The sequence below is a fragment of the Chaetodon auriga genome, chromosome 4, assembly GCF_051107435.1.
Source record: "Chaetodon auriga isolate fChaAug3 chromosome 4, fChaAug3.hap1, whole genome shotgun sequence".
In the NCBI taxonomy this organism is placed as follows: Eukaryota; Metazoa; Chordata; class Actinopteri; order Chaetodontiformes; family Chaetodontidae; genus Chaetodon; species Chaetodon auriga.
This window is the reverse complement of record NC_135077.1, coordinates 17004287-17019803: the sequence shown is the minus strand read 5'-3', so window position 1 is coordinate 17019803 and position 15517 is coordinate 17004287. Positions and strand designations below refer to the sequence as shown.

At 43.0% G+C, this 15517-nt stretch overlaps 3 protein-coding genes across 3 annotated transcripts in view; all 3 read left to right on the top strand.

Annotated features, from left to right (window-relative positions):
• LOC143319419 (unconventional myosin-XV-like) overlaps window positions 1-1720 on the top strand; it is a 40060-nt gene extending 38340 nt beyond the window's left edge. Inside the window, exons 71-73 of the mRNA XM_076728391.1 lie at window positions 655-788; window positions 909-1049; window positions 1141-1720. Of these exons, the coding sequence (XP_076584506.1) occupies window positions 655-788; window positions 909-1049; window positions 1141-1242 (377 nt within the window). The 3' untranslated portion in view covers window positions 1243-1720. The remainder of the gene's footprint in view (window positions 1-654; window positions 789-908; window positions 1050-1140) is intronic.
• A 740-nt stretch (window positions 1721-2460) lies between these two features.
• alkbh5 (alkB homolog 5, RNA demethylase) lies at window positions 2461-7306 on the top strand. The gene is made up of 4 exons (XM_076728999.1): window positions 2461-3861; window positions 3962-4042; window positions 4140-4262; window positions 5540-7306. The coding sequence occupies exons 1-4, from the start codon at window positions 3143-3145 to the stop codon at window positions 5697-5699; spliced, it is 1083 nt and encodes a 360-aa protein (XP_076585114.1). The 5' UTR covers window positions 2461-3142; the 3' UTR covers window positions 5700-7306.
• Window positions 7307-7800: 494 nt separating this feature from the next.
• mief2 (mitochondrial elongation factor 2) lies at window positions 7801-15188 on the top strand. Its single transcript, XM_076729443.1, has 8 exons — window positions 7801-7988; window positions 9751-9910; window positions 10578-10743; window positions 10880-10977; window positions 12327-12503; window positions 12658-12821; window positions 13139-13291; window positions 13780-15188. The coding sequence occupies exons 2-8, from the start codon at window positions 9773-9775 to the stop codon at window positions 14288-14290; spliced, it is 1407 nt and encodes a 468-aa protein (XP_076585558.1). The 5' UTR covers window positions 7801-7988; window positions 9751-9772; the 3' UTR covers window positions 14291-15188.
• The last annotated feature ends 329 nt before the right edge of the window (window positions 15189-15517 follow it).

The following is a 15517-nucleotide window of genomic DNA, read 5'->3' as shown; positions in this document are numbered from 1 at the left end:
AAGTTCTTGTTGTTCCCTTTAACAACAGAAGTCCGTCTCTCCAAAGCAAGACAAGCTGCACATCCTTTTGTCCACATTCCCATATAAGATGTGATATTAAGTTGAGAAAAAATCACCTCAAAGTCCACTGATTTATTTGTACTAGAGCTCTCAAACACATTACATGGTCCTCATGCATTTAGATGTGGTCTATTAACAACAAGAAATGCTGTTGAAAATGTGTAAATTTGCACTTTTGAAAGGATGTTATCATAATACAGAACGTGTTTGTGTCTTAAAGAGGAGATCCACTGTTTCTTTGTTGCTCTACCATCATGTTAAGAGGCAGATTAAACACAGAACGGCCAAACCAGAAACAACAGAGGCCAAGATTTCTTGACTTTTAGTCTCTGGTGTAGGTCAAACCTCTTACATTTCCCATTATGCAACTTGTCCGTGTGTTCATTTAGACCCTGTGCCCCCAGTTTTTAATGCAGGTTTTATATTTAAAACCTGCAAACCTCCTAGGACTCCTAATGATGACTAAACTGATCGTGACGTATAAAATCTGTGAGGTGCTGCTTTGATAAAGCCAGATTGTTTGCCTCCTCAAAGAATAAAAAACGTGACCATCTGTGCTCACTCTTGTTAAATTTCATGTCTTTGTGCGCGCAGGGCTGGTCAGTGCATTCCCCATGTTCGGCTCCTCGTTCTTCTACATCCACAGCAGCAGCTCCACCACCTTCTACGCCCCCTGCATTGTTGCTGTCAGTCAACACGGTCTCCACTTCCTGCACAAAAATACACATGTAAGGCACCACACGCACATTCAGTGTCATCGAGCACTCATATGATTCATCTCATCGTGACTGAAACATGAGCCCAGAAGCAGAGTCAAGTAGGTTCATAACGTTTGCACTGTGACGCAGGAGCTCATGGCAGTGGTCCCCCTGGTGGAGGTTCAGTCCAGCCGCACCCAGAGGCCCACTGCTGGAACGAGTTACCCATACGTAGACCTCACTCTGGGGGACGTGAACACACAGCGGGTCATTCAGCTGCAGCTGGAGCAGGTATTACGCAAACAGGGAGAAGGACACTCTTCAGAGGCCACACGTGTTTGTTCTCAGTGGAGTTGTTATGCTGCTGTCCCTTTGTCCGCAGGGCCTGGAGTTGTGTCGAGTCATCGCCATGCAGGTGGAAAACATGATGTCTGTGCGGGAGAAGAGACTCACCCTGCCACCCAGCGAAATCACCATGCTATAACACACGCTCACGCTTCATTGTAAGCACGCTCTTGTATGAACACACGCCCATACATTAGACAAAACCCTCATAAATAGCCTACCTCTTCTTGCCTTCAGGTTTATTTTGTGTGTCACACACACACATTAAAATGATATGTGAATGGATAATTGTACCCTGAAGTCAGTCTCACTTTTATGTGATTATTTTACTACATTAACTGAACATGATGCATCTTGGAAACAGTGAAATTAGCTCACATTAGGTCATGTTTCTTTCAGGTCAACACCTTTATAATTGCACTCACTACTGTAGCTTTAATTGATTAAACATGAAAGATGTTTTATCTGTACAGAATCTGTTAATGAACCCTGAGGAAGCGTCATAGGCCTGTGCCTTGTCATTGCAACGTTTTATAACTGATATGTAACATGTTTTTTTATTTTTTTATTGATACTGTTTCCTGTAAAACTTGATGTTCATGTAAACATTTGTTATATTCAGTCAATAATAATGCATCAACTTTCCTGTTTTGTAAAAGAATCTTTTATCAAAATAAAGTGATTGAAATGATTAAACAACGATAAAAACAAGTATTTGATATGAAGACGAATCAGCATGAAACCGCACAATTAAATGTTTTGATATGTCTGCATCAAAATTAAAATGAACAAACTTTAACAACTAATCACTTGATCTATAAAATTGATTATTTGCTCATAAAGGAAATTAATTTGCTTTTTTTCCAAAATGAATAGATTAAGTCCTGTCACATCTAAATCTGAATACTGGTATGTAGTACATTATGTGTACAGATATGGAAAAAAATGTATCCTGATCCTGAATACAGCAGTTACTGGGTTGGTTATGGACAGAAAATAGTGTAGATAATATTGACATGAGTTACTTCTATCCACCAGTTTTGTCCTCGAGACATCAGTACTTAATTTGTGTACTCAAATGTCTTTTTTCTTAGCTGTGCACAAATATTCAGACACAGATTTTTATTTCACTCCACAAAACTTTAGATATTTTTTTAATGCTTATTATAGTTATTATTATACAACCAATAACAATATAATGAAGACAAATCACAGACCTTTAAAAGAACAGACTGAACTTTCTGGAAGTAAATGAGTGGTCAGTGGGCCAAAATTAGAAGTGGTCTTAAGTGCCCCCTCAAAGCTCCCAAAATGGATTTATGTGTCTTCCGTTCAGCCCACGTGATCGTCCCTCCCCAAACTGGGAGGTGACAACTGAGCATGCGCGGATCTCGGGCAGGTTACACGAGTTTATTTTCAGCCTTTCTCTTGAAGACGCGTTGCGATTGTGTAAACTGACCGTGGTCAGGCATTGTGCGGATATAACAATGTTTTTTCCTGGACTCCTGAGTTAAAACCTGAGTGGAACTTCACCGGAGCACCAAAATTTGGAATTTAGCGGTGACATGTGAAATGTCGCTGCGTGGGTTGTCGGTATTTCCAGGCGGCAACGGACAGACCAAGCCAGGCTAGCTTAGCTGACTAGCAATGCACCTCGGCTAGCTATCGTTAGCCTCTCCGTTGGCTAACGTGTTGTAACGTCGACGCAGCGTTTATCACAGCTCCGCTTGTTTGTAAGCGCCAAGTAAAATCATCTACAGAGTGCCAAGTTTTAAACCAGACTGCCGTTTCGATGCACAGACAGAGCGGCCCAGCAACTTAGCTAATGTTAGCTACCTGTGTCCGCTGGACACCGCTGTGAGTGAGAGTGAGCGGTCCCGTAAGCTAGCGCTATCCATCGTCAGAGACTCCTTTTGACATCTGCTCCGTTCACTTTAACCATATGCAGTTAGAATAGTGCTGAAATGCAGCGCTGATAAAAGCTATCTGTTTGCTAGGAGCTCACGTCGCACTACACCAGTCGTACTGTTTTGGCTGACATGGCAGCCAGCGGATACTCTGACCTGAGGGAGAAGCTGAAATCCATGACTCCACACAGAGAGGAGGAAAAAAGTAAATACGTGGACGGGACGAGTAATGGCAGCGGAAAAGGTAGAAAACGCAAGTTCCGAGAGTCCGACGACGATGAATACGAACACAGTGATGACAGCGCGGAGCTCCGGGAGCAGGAGGCCCGCCGGGTGAGGAGCAGCATCCTGCAGAAGAGAATCTTCACCCCGGAGGAATGCGCCCTCATCGAGGAGAAGATAGACGACGTGGTTGCCCAAGGAGAGGCTGGACTCTACCGTGAGCATACCGTGGACAGAGCACCGCTCCGCAACAAGTACTTCTTCGGGGAGGGGTACACGTATGGATCCCAGCTGGAGAAGCGTGGACCGGGCCAGGAGAGGCTGTACCGTAAAGGAGAAGTGGATGAGATCCCGAGCTGGGTGCACGAGCTGGTGATCAAGCGTCTGGTGTCCAGTGGAGTGATCCCGGAGGGGTTTGTCAACAGTGCAGTCATCAATGATTACCAGCCGGGTGGCTGCATTGTGTCGCATGTAGATCCTCTGCACATCTTTGCACGGCCCATCGTCTCAGTGTCCTTCTTCAGCGACAGCGCGCTCTGCTTCGGCTGCCGCTTCCAGTTCAAACCCATCCGGGTGTCGGAGCCTGTGTTTGTCTTGCCTGTGAGGAGAGGGAGTGTCACAGTACTCAGGTGATTATGGCTGTGTTTGCTGTCATGCACTGATTGAACTGCTGCCTTTGTGTGGCTGCCCAGGGCTGAAGTTGTCACTGAAAGCATTTTTCTTTCTCAGTGGTTACGCTGCAGATGACATCACCCATTGCATCAGACCCCAAGACATAAAGGAGCGGCGTGCTGTTATCATCCTCAGAAAGTGAGTCAATATGCTATCATCTAAAGAGTAATTATTTCGCATGAACTCTCGCTCTGATCCCTGTGTTTCCTCTCATGCACCCTCCTCTGTTTGCCAGGACCAGACCTGATGCTCCTCGACTTGACTCTGACAGCCCTTTAAGGTCTTCTCCTGCAGAGAGACCCGCTCCTCTGAAAGCCAAACGTTCTCATCGCAAAGCAGACCCAGATGCTGCTCACAGGTATAACTCCACACTTACAGATACAGGGAAGGTCTTCATGGGTCCAGTCGAAACAGACCTGTGGAAAACCTGCCAGGCTTACATAAATCTGAAAAACAAGCCTGAGAATAGTTGATGCCTGATATGAAGAGCTAGTTCACTAACGTCAGAGGATTTTTTTTACATTTTTATAAGGTGTAATTTTACCCTTATTGTCCTTCAGGGAAACCTGGAAATAGAGACATGCACCCACACTGTCATCAATATGATGCATAGCTGCTTAACAGGCAGTCGTGATCAAAAAGGCTACCAGTACATCTCATTTTTTCTTGTGGAATTCACAGCCCACTCTGTCTCACCTCAAAAACACACACCTCATGAGATGATTATGAAGTTGAGTTGACTCGGATCCACTTGGGTATTCAGCTGTGTTCAGACTGACTTTTAAAAATGTACTTTGAGAGAAATGTGTTTCCCTGTCTGCCCTATAATGGATTTATTTCAATCATCACCTCCTATGCACGTCATCATTTAACAAAATAGACTATGAAACATTGTGGAAAAGCCCATTTAAGTTGTTGAGGAAATTGCTCTGCTCACATCAGATCATTTTAAAAGCTGTTTTCCTCTTGTGGTGAGACCAGGTCAGAAAAAATGAAAAAACAGCCATCATTATAATCTAACCAGCACACTTTGTTTATCATCAGCTTCCATTTGTACTGCATGGATGAATAAATGTCTGTCCGGCAAAACTTTTTGAATATAGCATATGAGCTAATAGGAATTGAAGTACAGTCCCAACTTAATATCCTGCTGCTCAATGCCTGTGCACTGGTGGACTTCATAAAACAGGCAGCAGAATTCACTCTTATGATTTATCAGGATTCACTGCAAGAAGCGAGAGCTCAGGCTCACATTGCCTGTAGACAGACAGACAAATTTCTTCTTCTTCAAAATCATAACATTTTTAATTCTCTGCTCCCTCTGATGCCAAACATCATGTGAGTGCCATTACTCAATGAAGCCGCAAGGAATCTTAATCTAAATGTCATCTAAGCCTGAATGACAAAAAGCCATCAATTTAACAGCTTGATGTAGCCAGTGATGTTACTTATTGCATGTCTGAAAAGGGTTGAAGACGCACTTGTGCAAAGGGGATACAGTAGCTGAGACTAACGCTGTTCCTCTTGAGCAGGTGTCATGTAAATCACAATAATGAAGCAGCGTTACAGCCAGTTAGGAAGTGATAAATGATGATCCAGATCTGACTTGGCACCTCAATGTTTCCCCCCCTCCAGGCCGAGAGTTCTAGAGATGGACAAAGAGGAGAACAGACATCCGTCAGTGTCCCGTCACCGTCGTCACAGCATCAGCTCAGAGAACTACTGGAAGCGTGGTCAAGACTCTGACAAACACCGGGAGAGTTCTGGACGCAAAGTCAAAATGAGACGCCACTGAGCACGTCCCTGTCACACATATACATATACCCGCTCTTTTATGTACTTCAATATTGTAACATTCTTTGATCAGTCATCATTTTCTTGCTCCACTTTTAGGCACAAGGAGCACAAAAATCATTGTCTGCATTTTGATTTGAGTCTGGATAAGTTTGAGTGTATATTTGTTTCTGGCAGACCTTGACTTAGTTACTGCAGTTGGGCTTTGATGCTAACTGTCCAATTCTTGTTTCTATGTCCATAAATACTTCAAAATGGCATGTATTTTTTGTAACCAAGATGTACAGACTGCAAAAGCTACAAGAAAGATGTATGTATGGACTTGTACAAAAGAAAACCTGAGCTGTAATCTAACTTGTTAAAATGTATAATACATTTGTATAGTCTTTGATTTGGGGAACTTTTATGCAGAAAGAAATCTTTGTTTTTTCGCACCGATATTTCTGATCCTGTACTGTGCCATGCCAGACCTTTGCTGTTTGTTCACTTCAGCCTCCCTGTTGCAGTGTAAGTTGAAACAACTGGCAGATGTGCAGCCATGCTGTCTGTGTCATGATTTTATTCAGCTGTGTGGCTCATCGTGGTGGAGATCACAATATGGTGCATCAACCGAACTGAAGCTTTATGGAGTGATGAAAAACTCAGGCCTTGTTTTACACTCCTGTTTCAGTCTGGAGTTGCTTTACCTTATGTGGTGACAGGCCATGCTGTTGTGTTCTGAATTAAATCTAATTTTTCCTCATTTAAAGTGGGTGGTATGTGGGTTAGTCAGAACTGAATTTGAGCAAATCCAAGCCTATTATGTGCTGTTTAACTGGTGTCTAAACATTCAGGCAAGAAGAAGTACATTTCCAGATGTATTTGTCCTTGCGGTTTGCTGTGTAAGCACAGATTGCTTGCTCCCAGTCAGCCATATTTGGCAGTGGTACTTATTAGCTGACTGCTAGGTTAGTCTGGAGTTACACAAGAGCAAAAATAACCTTGGTTCAGAGGAGAAATGACTTTCTAAAAACAGGCTGAGTTGTGTTCATGGGTTTCTGAAGCTCCTCAACTTGAAGTTAAAAAGGAAGCAAATACTGGAGTCCTTCAAGGAATGGGACACTAACTTTGTGGACACAGTGGTGGCACACACGGTGGTTTCATGGGTTGGTCACATTTCTGGCGACAAAGGTGCAGGCTGAAAGAAATAAAGCTGGAATTGTCTCCACAGAGTTGGTCTGCCATTCATTAAAGTGAGGTCCCTCAACCAAGCTGTTCAAACACCAGGCCAGGGAGCAACAAGCCGGAGTGTGTCTTCTGCTGCCTGGAGCAGTAGTTACTTGCATTATTAAGCATTTAGAAGGAGGGAAGGTATAGTGGAGACGGGCTGCCATCCTGAAATCTAACAGTTTCTAGCACTGGGGCTGCTGCTTTATTGATTTATGTTAATTTAAGTTTCTAGGATCACATCAGTTAAGTGAAGATTTTCAGTTGAGATTAAAGTTTGGACCTTTGCAATTACATTTCTGTGTTCTAATAAATCCTTAATTTGTATTTAGTTTGTAAATGATGCATCCTTGGTATTTCAAGAAAGTTATTTATAATTCAATAAAGAAAAGATGTAAAATGTATCTGCCTTTAAATATTTCCAGTTGTACAGTCGATGGCAACACAGACTCCTTCAAGGGAGCAAAATCAAAACACTACAAACTAATAACAATTAAAATAAGTAAAGGGGAAGGAGGATAGCTTCATGTTCACTGTCCTTTGGGAAATTTTTATTTGGTCAAGCCTTGATAACAAATGCACGCATAGAATTGGCTTTAGCTATGGCGCTATCATAACTTGAAGAAAGGAAAGAATTGATGCTGTCGTGTTTGGAAAAGAGTTTCTGAGATGGAGGTTCGGAGTTCAATCGTGATCTTGGAAAAGCTCTTTGAGTTTGTCCAAAAGTCTGCTTACATTCTGTCTGCTGATGAAGACCGTGTGATGGGATCAAAAGCACTAAAACAGTTGCCAAATAAACCTTGTGGTCAGATTACTTTCTTAGTTCATATGTAGTCAGTCGGTGTTCCGGAGTTTCTCCTGGGGGCGCTAGTGAACCTTCACATTGATTACCAACTACAATTAAAAAAAAGAAGAAGAAGGAGAAGCGAACAGCTGTTAGCTAGTTGGTTGAGCTATAATTACTCTATGTACGTCGACGATAGACAGTAATTTTACGTTTTGTTGTGTAGAACGTTGAAATAGGTTTTTTATGAAACGCTAATGGTGTGGAGTCGGACTGTTACATTTCTCTCCGCACTGAGTGGTGAGTATATTAACGTTAGTGGAGGGGGAGAGGTTAGCTGTCACCGACTGCTAAACTAGCTAACTAAGCTAACCAACCTAGCTACCTAGCTTTATGAACTGACGTTAGCGTCCAGCTGTGATTGGCAGCCGTTTGCTGCTGGTCTTCATTCTGACAACATTAAAATAGCAAACCGTAGTCGACTGATTGGTGATGAAGGCTAGTAGGATAAGCATTTGTCGTGTTATGTTATGATCATGTTCCTAATCTCTGACGTCACATTCGTACACTGGGGAAATAGTCAGCTGGTGAATTATAGGGAACAGCTATGTGTTAAGCTGAACATGTCAGCAGTCCATCCAGAAGGCTGACATGTAATTATTGTACAAGATAAGTTTTAAAAGTCACTTTGTGGGAGAAGTCAGTGCTCTTTTTCTGCGGTGTCATTATGTAATAAGTCGTCATTGCAGTGCTGCCACCTTTGGCTACAGTATCTCACAAACAAAAGAAAACAGAACAAAACAAGTACTTTAATTTATACGATTACTCCGTCACTGTCTCATGTAGAGAGGACGCTGGTCCCTTCAGTTAACAGCAACAACTTGACGGATGTATGATGCTGCTAATACTATACATTTGTCACTGTATTACTAAAATATTGAGTATTTTTTTCATGCTAAAATTGCTCCAAAACGTCATTTTGGAAGTGGCGGTGTGGTGCAGCACCACTGCGCTGGTTAGAAACAACAAGCAGCGCATTGGTTAGTAACATTATGACTGAGTGATCCATGTGTTTGTCAGGTGCACCATTTGTTTGCAGCAGTAATCAGGTCAGCCAGTGTTGGGTAATATCTGTCAACATCAGGAGTCCTTTGCTTGGCCTGATGGTGAAGTGACGTAACACAGAAAAGTGAACTCTTATCTCATGTTGAACGTGTCGCCTCAGTGCTGAACGTGCGACAGACATGTTGTGCTGTAACTTGACCAGGAAGGTTGTCACATTTGACCGGCATGACTCAGGCATGTATTTGGTCTATAAATAGAGCTTGACTCCATTCTTGGTCTCCTGTGCCTTTGGCAAGGAGACACACTTGGTTGAAATTGTTAAGAGTGCACACCCTCAGTTTTGTACAGACTAAAAGTATATTTATATCATGGTAACACATGTGTCGACTCACAGAAGACATTTTGATATGTCACAGAGGGAAAATCAGGTGTAAATAATAACATTATTGATAGCTTCAATCCATTTGGCTCACTGGAACTGTTTAATGAGACACTACAATGAAAAGAGCCATTGTTAATGTAATTAATTACACCTGTGATCTTCCTCCTGTGGCGAGTGTCACCTGTGAAGAAAGCCTATCAACAACTCCTCCGACACAGGCACAGCCACGGGAAACAAACCAGTGACATGGTTCCCTTTGTGTTGAATGCTTGTCTGATTATTCTCTGAGCTTCCTCTTTTTAAAAACTAGATTCATCTTGGTTGTTTAAGGCCTAAAATATGATTGCAGATGTGCTGTGTTTAAGGCCAGTGGGAGACTGCAGCAGTGGCCAGTCTCTCAAAACTTAAGTTGTCAACAGTCATGAATGAGGGCAAATTTGTATTTATTAATGAATCAACACTGTTTCCATGATGGGCATGACGCTCCCACAGCAAAAACAAAGCTATGAAAAACGCTGCTGCAGTTCAGTGCGGTTCATTTCCCTCCACCTGATAGTCATGTCTTGTCTTATGTCTTTTCTGCCCACTTGAATTCTTGCCTTCTGTCGTCCCAAGGCTAACCACTAGAAAGGAAGCAATGAACTTCCACAGCAGTCGGAGGCGAGGAGAGGATGGCATCGCGATGGTGATTGACTTCCTGCTGTCTAATGCCCGGCTGGTTCTTGGAGTTGGTGGGGCTGCCGTGCTAGGAATTGCTACGTTGGCGGTGAAACGGGTGAGTGTGTTTGAGATTGTTAGTTATACACCAGTGCTTCGTATATGTGGGTTCTCTGTGAATCTGAAGCGTAAACTCACTGCATGAAAAGTGCACCTTCAACCAGGCAGCTATAAAATAACCAGCGACCCCTCCCGCTCAGCCCACCACAGTGGAAAGTGCTACAGGTCCAAAGTAATCAATTACAGTTAATTGAAAAATAGCTTCTTTCCTACAGCAGTCAGAACTCTTGTAGCCACAAGATCCTGTATACTGACCTGAATGGTCTGTATGCAGGGGACTGAACTCAGACTGGACTTGTTTGCACTGGCACATCAGTCATTGTACTTTAGACCTGATATGCTGGGGAGCTGAACTTTGCAGTCATACATATTCTCTCTACTTCTTCTCACATTCATGCATTTTTCCATTTTGTGTGTGTGTGTGTGTGTGTGTGTGTGTGTGTGTGTGTGTGTGTTATTGTAATGGTTTATGGTGCCTGTTTGCTTGTTTTTCCTCTCCTTTTTTCTGCACTGTAACTGAGCTACTGTGCCGTTCCAAACAATTACTACCAGCACTGTTACCTGCAGGTTGTGGCAGTGTATGCCCTCTGTATTTGGACAGTGCATTAGCATTCATGCAGTGCATACATGGCTCCGCATTTGTGACATTGGGTGTTTGTGTTTAGCTCATAGAGCGTGCAGGCCGTGCAGCCGATGATGAAAAGGTGGAGCAGAAGATGGCTGAGAGCTGGGAGGAGTTGAGTTTGGTCTCTGCTTCCCCCACACTGATCAAGAAGGGCATAGAGGGAGTGGTGATGAAACATGTTGCCAAGGCAGCCAAACAGCAGAAAGGTATTGACTACATCCCAGCAACCAAAAAATGCTCACACTCACAATAATATCACAAATATGCAGAAGATAAATCATATTCAAATCATCATTGTAGCCCTTATTACTTGACAGCTGTTTTAATCTCTTTCTCAATCAGCTGACCTGTGCCAACAACCTCAGCTGTCCTCTCTGGAGGTGCAGACTAAACCTGAGCCAAAGTCCAAGAGGCTCCAGCTGTGCGTCCTCAGTTTGCAGGTACGCTCTGACATTTCACCTCTGAGTTGTTGAAAGCTTAGATTATGTTTTCAGTCCAAGCAGCTGCTGTAAGAGCTCTGCTCAGTGTTGGCTCATTCATTTATGCATGTGTAACGTGTTTTGTAAAGCACAGTGCTTAGGGGATACACATTGTTATGCACTGGTTAGGCTGCACAGAGCCCCAAGAGTCCCTCATAATCAAAACACTGCGTGTGCTCGTGCACTGACTGTGTAAAAGAAGTCAAACAAGCATGAAACAGCTTTGAGTTAATGTGCAGAACATCCACATAAGCGGTAGTGTTTGCGAATATGTTGTGTATTTGCTACATGAAATCATTTGTTCAGTAAATGTTAGTGGAGCAAACGCATGACTGGACATAAGAGAGGATTTGAAACGACAAAATTTGCATTTAAAGAAAGCTTATGCAAATTTGATCTTTTCTGAATTGCTGCACATTGTACATTTTTATTCTGCACCTCTGGAATGTTTCTGTCTCAATGAATACTGGGTCGTGTATTTTTCTTGTGTATTTCTTGTCATTTAAATTACTTTGTTTCTGTAAGAATGGATCATTTTATAGGATTAGCCCAATCTTGACAGTAGAACCAGTGTCCATTGTTACCTGCATCAAGGAGGTTCTGTTTTTGCTTCGATTTGTTTGTTCGTCTGTTTTTCAGTAGGATTCGACCTGATTTTGAAACTTCTACGAAAGAACCCATCAAATATTGGAGCTGATTTGAGTCATGGGGCAGATGCTTGAGTTATTTTTCACTGTCTTTAACATTGTGAGATATATTTGGCCTTGGTAGAATAAATGTCATACACCTTAACCTCCAGCAGATGGTAGTAAAGTTCTGTAGTGTGAAAACACAGCCAGTTGTGGAAATACCAGAACTCCATATCACAATCCACCATCATGGGTACCAGTAATACTCTCGGGCAGCTGACTGTAGCTGCTCAAACTTCATACAGAAAGCATCGTTATGGAGCACTCATGGACTGTGGTTTCATGGGAGAGCTGCTACAATTCTAACATTGCCACACTCGTAAACAATGCTTTCTCAGGTGTGGCTATGGAAATGTAGATATGCAGATATATCGTGCAGCTTATAATCTTACTCGCATCAAAATGTGAAATTTATCCAGACATATCTTGTGGCTGCTCTTGCGGATTTGCATGTCATAGAACAGTGGACTAATGGTCTTCATGGAAGTCTAGTTTCAGATGCTTCCTGGGTCATGCTTTGCCATGGGCTGGGCTTTAATACTCTTGCTGCTCATATAAAAGAGTTAATGCAGAAACCACACATGCTGTGCATCATTGGAAAAATGTCTGCAATATGTTTAGGAGCGCCTGCAGCAGTACTATCACACGCGGGTGGCACTGGCTGAACACGAGGTCCAGAGAGCTCAGTCTTTAGCTCTGGACATCTGCATGGAGATCCAGGCCTTTCTGCACAGCCGTCATCCTGACATGCCCCTGGGAGAAATGAGCCTCGGAGGTTCTCTACTGGATGACCTGCAGGTACACACACACGCAATATGTATTGTTTTTGTTGCTGATAAAACACTTCTACAAAATTTTTCTACCCCTCAGTAATGTCACACAGTCAGATGTTGATGAATGCCACCTGGGTTTATTTCTGTATGTGTGTGTGTGTGTGTGTGTGTGTGTTTAGGTGGTCAGTGCAGACCATGCATGTCTGCTGGTGCCTCTGCAGCTGGAGGCCTCTCTGTGGCGTCTCGTCCCAGGAGAGGAAACACTGCTCACACACCCGCTGCACTGGATGGTCCGACGAGTCAATCTGGAATATTTTCCTCGAGGACGCAGCTACTGGGACAGGTGAACACACCCAGATAGAAATAAAACATAAAAATGTATTCATCACAATCTTTGTGTGTAAATCAGTAAATAACAACTAAGTGTCAGGCTGCAAATAACGATTCTTTTTATTCTTGAGCGATCCACAGATCATTTTTGTAGAAACATTCACAGGGAGAATCTTTAAAAAAACCTTAACCAGTTTTAGATCAACACTGAATCAAATCAGTATTTTTAATATGATGTGAATGTTAAGGGTGATGCTACTACCTCATCAGCAGCACTAATAGACTTACTTGAGCCATTCACTGACACCAGTCTGTCCCTGTGTCCTGCAGGTACCTGGTGGGTGGTTACCTGTCGTCAGAAGCTGTTGTGAACATGTTTAGTAAGGCGATCATGGAAACTATAAACTGGCCATCCATCAGCAGCACTATGGACTGTCTCGTGAGACCTGTACTGGGAGGACCAGACCTGAGACTGGAGATTCGGTACGTGTCTATTCTTGTTTTCAATGTTGAGATTCAATTATAAATGAAGTGCTTGGTTTTCATAAGTTAACACCACAGCTGTTGCACCGTTAAATGTTACAGTTTGTAGTTTAGGAAGAAGTGATGACACCATTGTTTAACAGTTGGTGATGCATCAATTATGTGAAGTGTCGATTTGATTCGCCCAAAAGTTATAAACCTGGTTAAATGTCAGTCGTAAGCTGCTATTCATTTGGAAAGGACAATAACGTTGATCTACCTGTTATCCTTTCATCTATTGCTAAATTTAGTCCCTGATGTGAAACAGCCTTCCTACTGTCTTGCATGTAAAAGTCTAGCTGATTGTTCATGTAACTCCTTTTCTGCCAGATGTGTAAATAAGCAACCCAAGTGGCCCAATACATAGATTTATTACAAGCTATGTGATGTTTGTGTGTTTGAAACTTGTGCTCTCTCTAATGGACGTCTCTCCTAATATAATCCCTCAGGCCTGGAAACGAACAAGAAGGGCCACAGATCAGTGATCAGCCCCTGTTCATCTCCATGCTGCCTCTGCTGAGGGAGGGGGACGTGGTTCTGACCGCCCAGCCCGAGCTCACCAGTCCCTGGGTCAATGCCTGGCACCTCTCTCTCTACCCGTGGGAGACTCAGCGCCTGGCTCAGCTCGACACCGCTGACGATGGATGCCGCAGACAGACACTTAAAATCCTCAAGGCGGCGTGCAGACTGAACCCCGCCCTGCGACCGCTCGAAGCCGCCCCGCTGGCCAATCTCATCCTGCACCTCAGCGACAGTGAGAGCGACTGGTCCCAGATCAGCCTGGATGTGAGATTCCAGCAGTGTATTGTAGAGCTGATTGGCTACCTAGAACAAGGGGCGTTGCACAGTTACTTCAAGCCAGCTGTCAATCTGCTCAGCGGCTTGTCAGAGGACCAGGTGGATCAGATGGGATTCATGCTCTACTGCGCCGTGTCAGAGCCTGAAATACTGCTCATGTAACTGTCTGCACATACAACTCAAGCGTTGACACACACCGAGATCTAAGGAGCAATCTGTTATCATCCAAGATGTTTGGTTCCAAGCAAAGATGTATTCTTCCCACTGCCTACTGTCGTTGTTTAGCTCCTCCACAAACTGGCAGGCACCATGGTTGAACATCTACGCTGCAGGAGGAGAAGCTACAGGGAGACTTCAGAGGAAAAAGTGATAATCAAGCCCGATAAATCAGTGCAAGGAAAGGAGACGTACCAAGGAAAGGAGCTGAGGAAGAGTTTATCAGGATGTCTGAAATGAGGCTTCAGTATGTGCCTGATCAGAACTGCCCACACACACAGCCAAGTCATTTAAGTTTGTGTGATCATTAGTTTTCACAGGGTGTCAGTGATGGTCTGCACGGCCACGTACGCTTCGCTACATCCATTAACAGCAGCAGAGGAGTGCGGTTTATCGCTTCAGTGCACACATTCTTTCTGTCTTTGGATTGATGGCGTGCGCTCTGCATCATTTTCCTGAAAATCCGTTACTGTATTTCAACTATGCAGAAAAATAATGACCTGCTGATATCCACCAGGTTTTGTGCACTTATGAAACTATTCGGTCTGTCTGAGTTGGATTTATTTAACTCAACATGTATATTTTATTATACTGGGGATGAAAGTGTGCAGTATTTTGTTCGTCATGTGTAGTGAACAGTCTGTTGCCAATCTTATTTGGGTAAACTAACCCTTTTCAATTACGGCTAAAGTTTCCTAATAATTTTAATGCACTTGCTTTTACATACAGTATGAATGTTGTGGACATTTCTTCATTTGTTTCTTGCTGAGTGAAAGAAAATTGATTGTCTGTGATTGAATGTTGAAACTGCAAATAAAGAATTTAAGGGTTTGTTTAGATTCTCGCTTAGTTGTCCCTTGTTTTTTCTCCCCTACCTTTAAGTAAAATGACTTGTCACAAAGATCAGTCTCAGGCTGGTGATAGATGGGAAACTTTTTCATGCAGCTGATGAACAGCTACAGTGCAACCTTATCATATCAGAAACTAAACTTACTGAACCAATGGTAAACGTATTTAAACACTGGTTTCATGCAAATGTGAGTCAAAATGCTGAAATTGTGTAATGGTAGAGCCAGCTGATAATAGTTACCATCTGCTGATAGCCTGAACAGCAGAAATGGATGGACAACATGTGATATGGACTTCTGCATGGAGTTGTTTGAGGTCTTAATA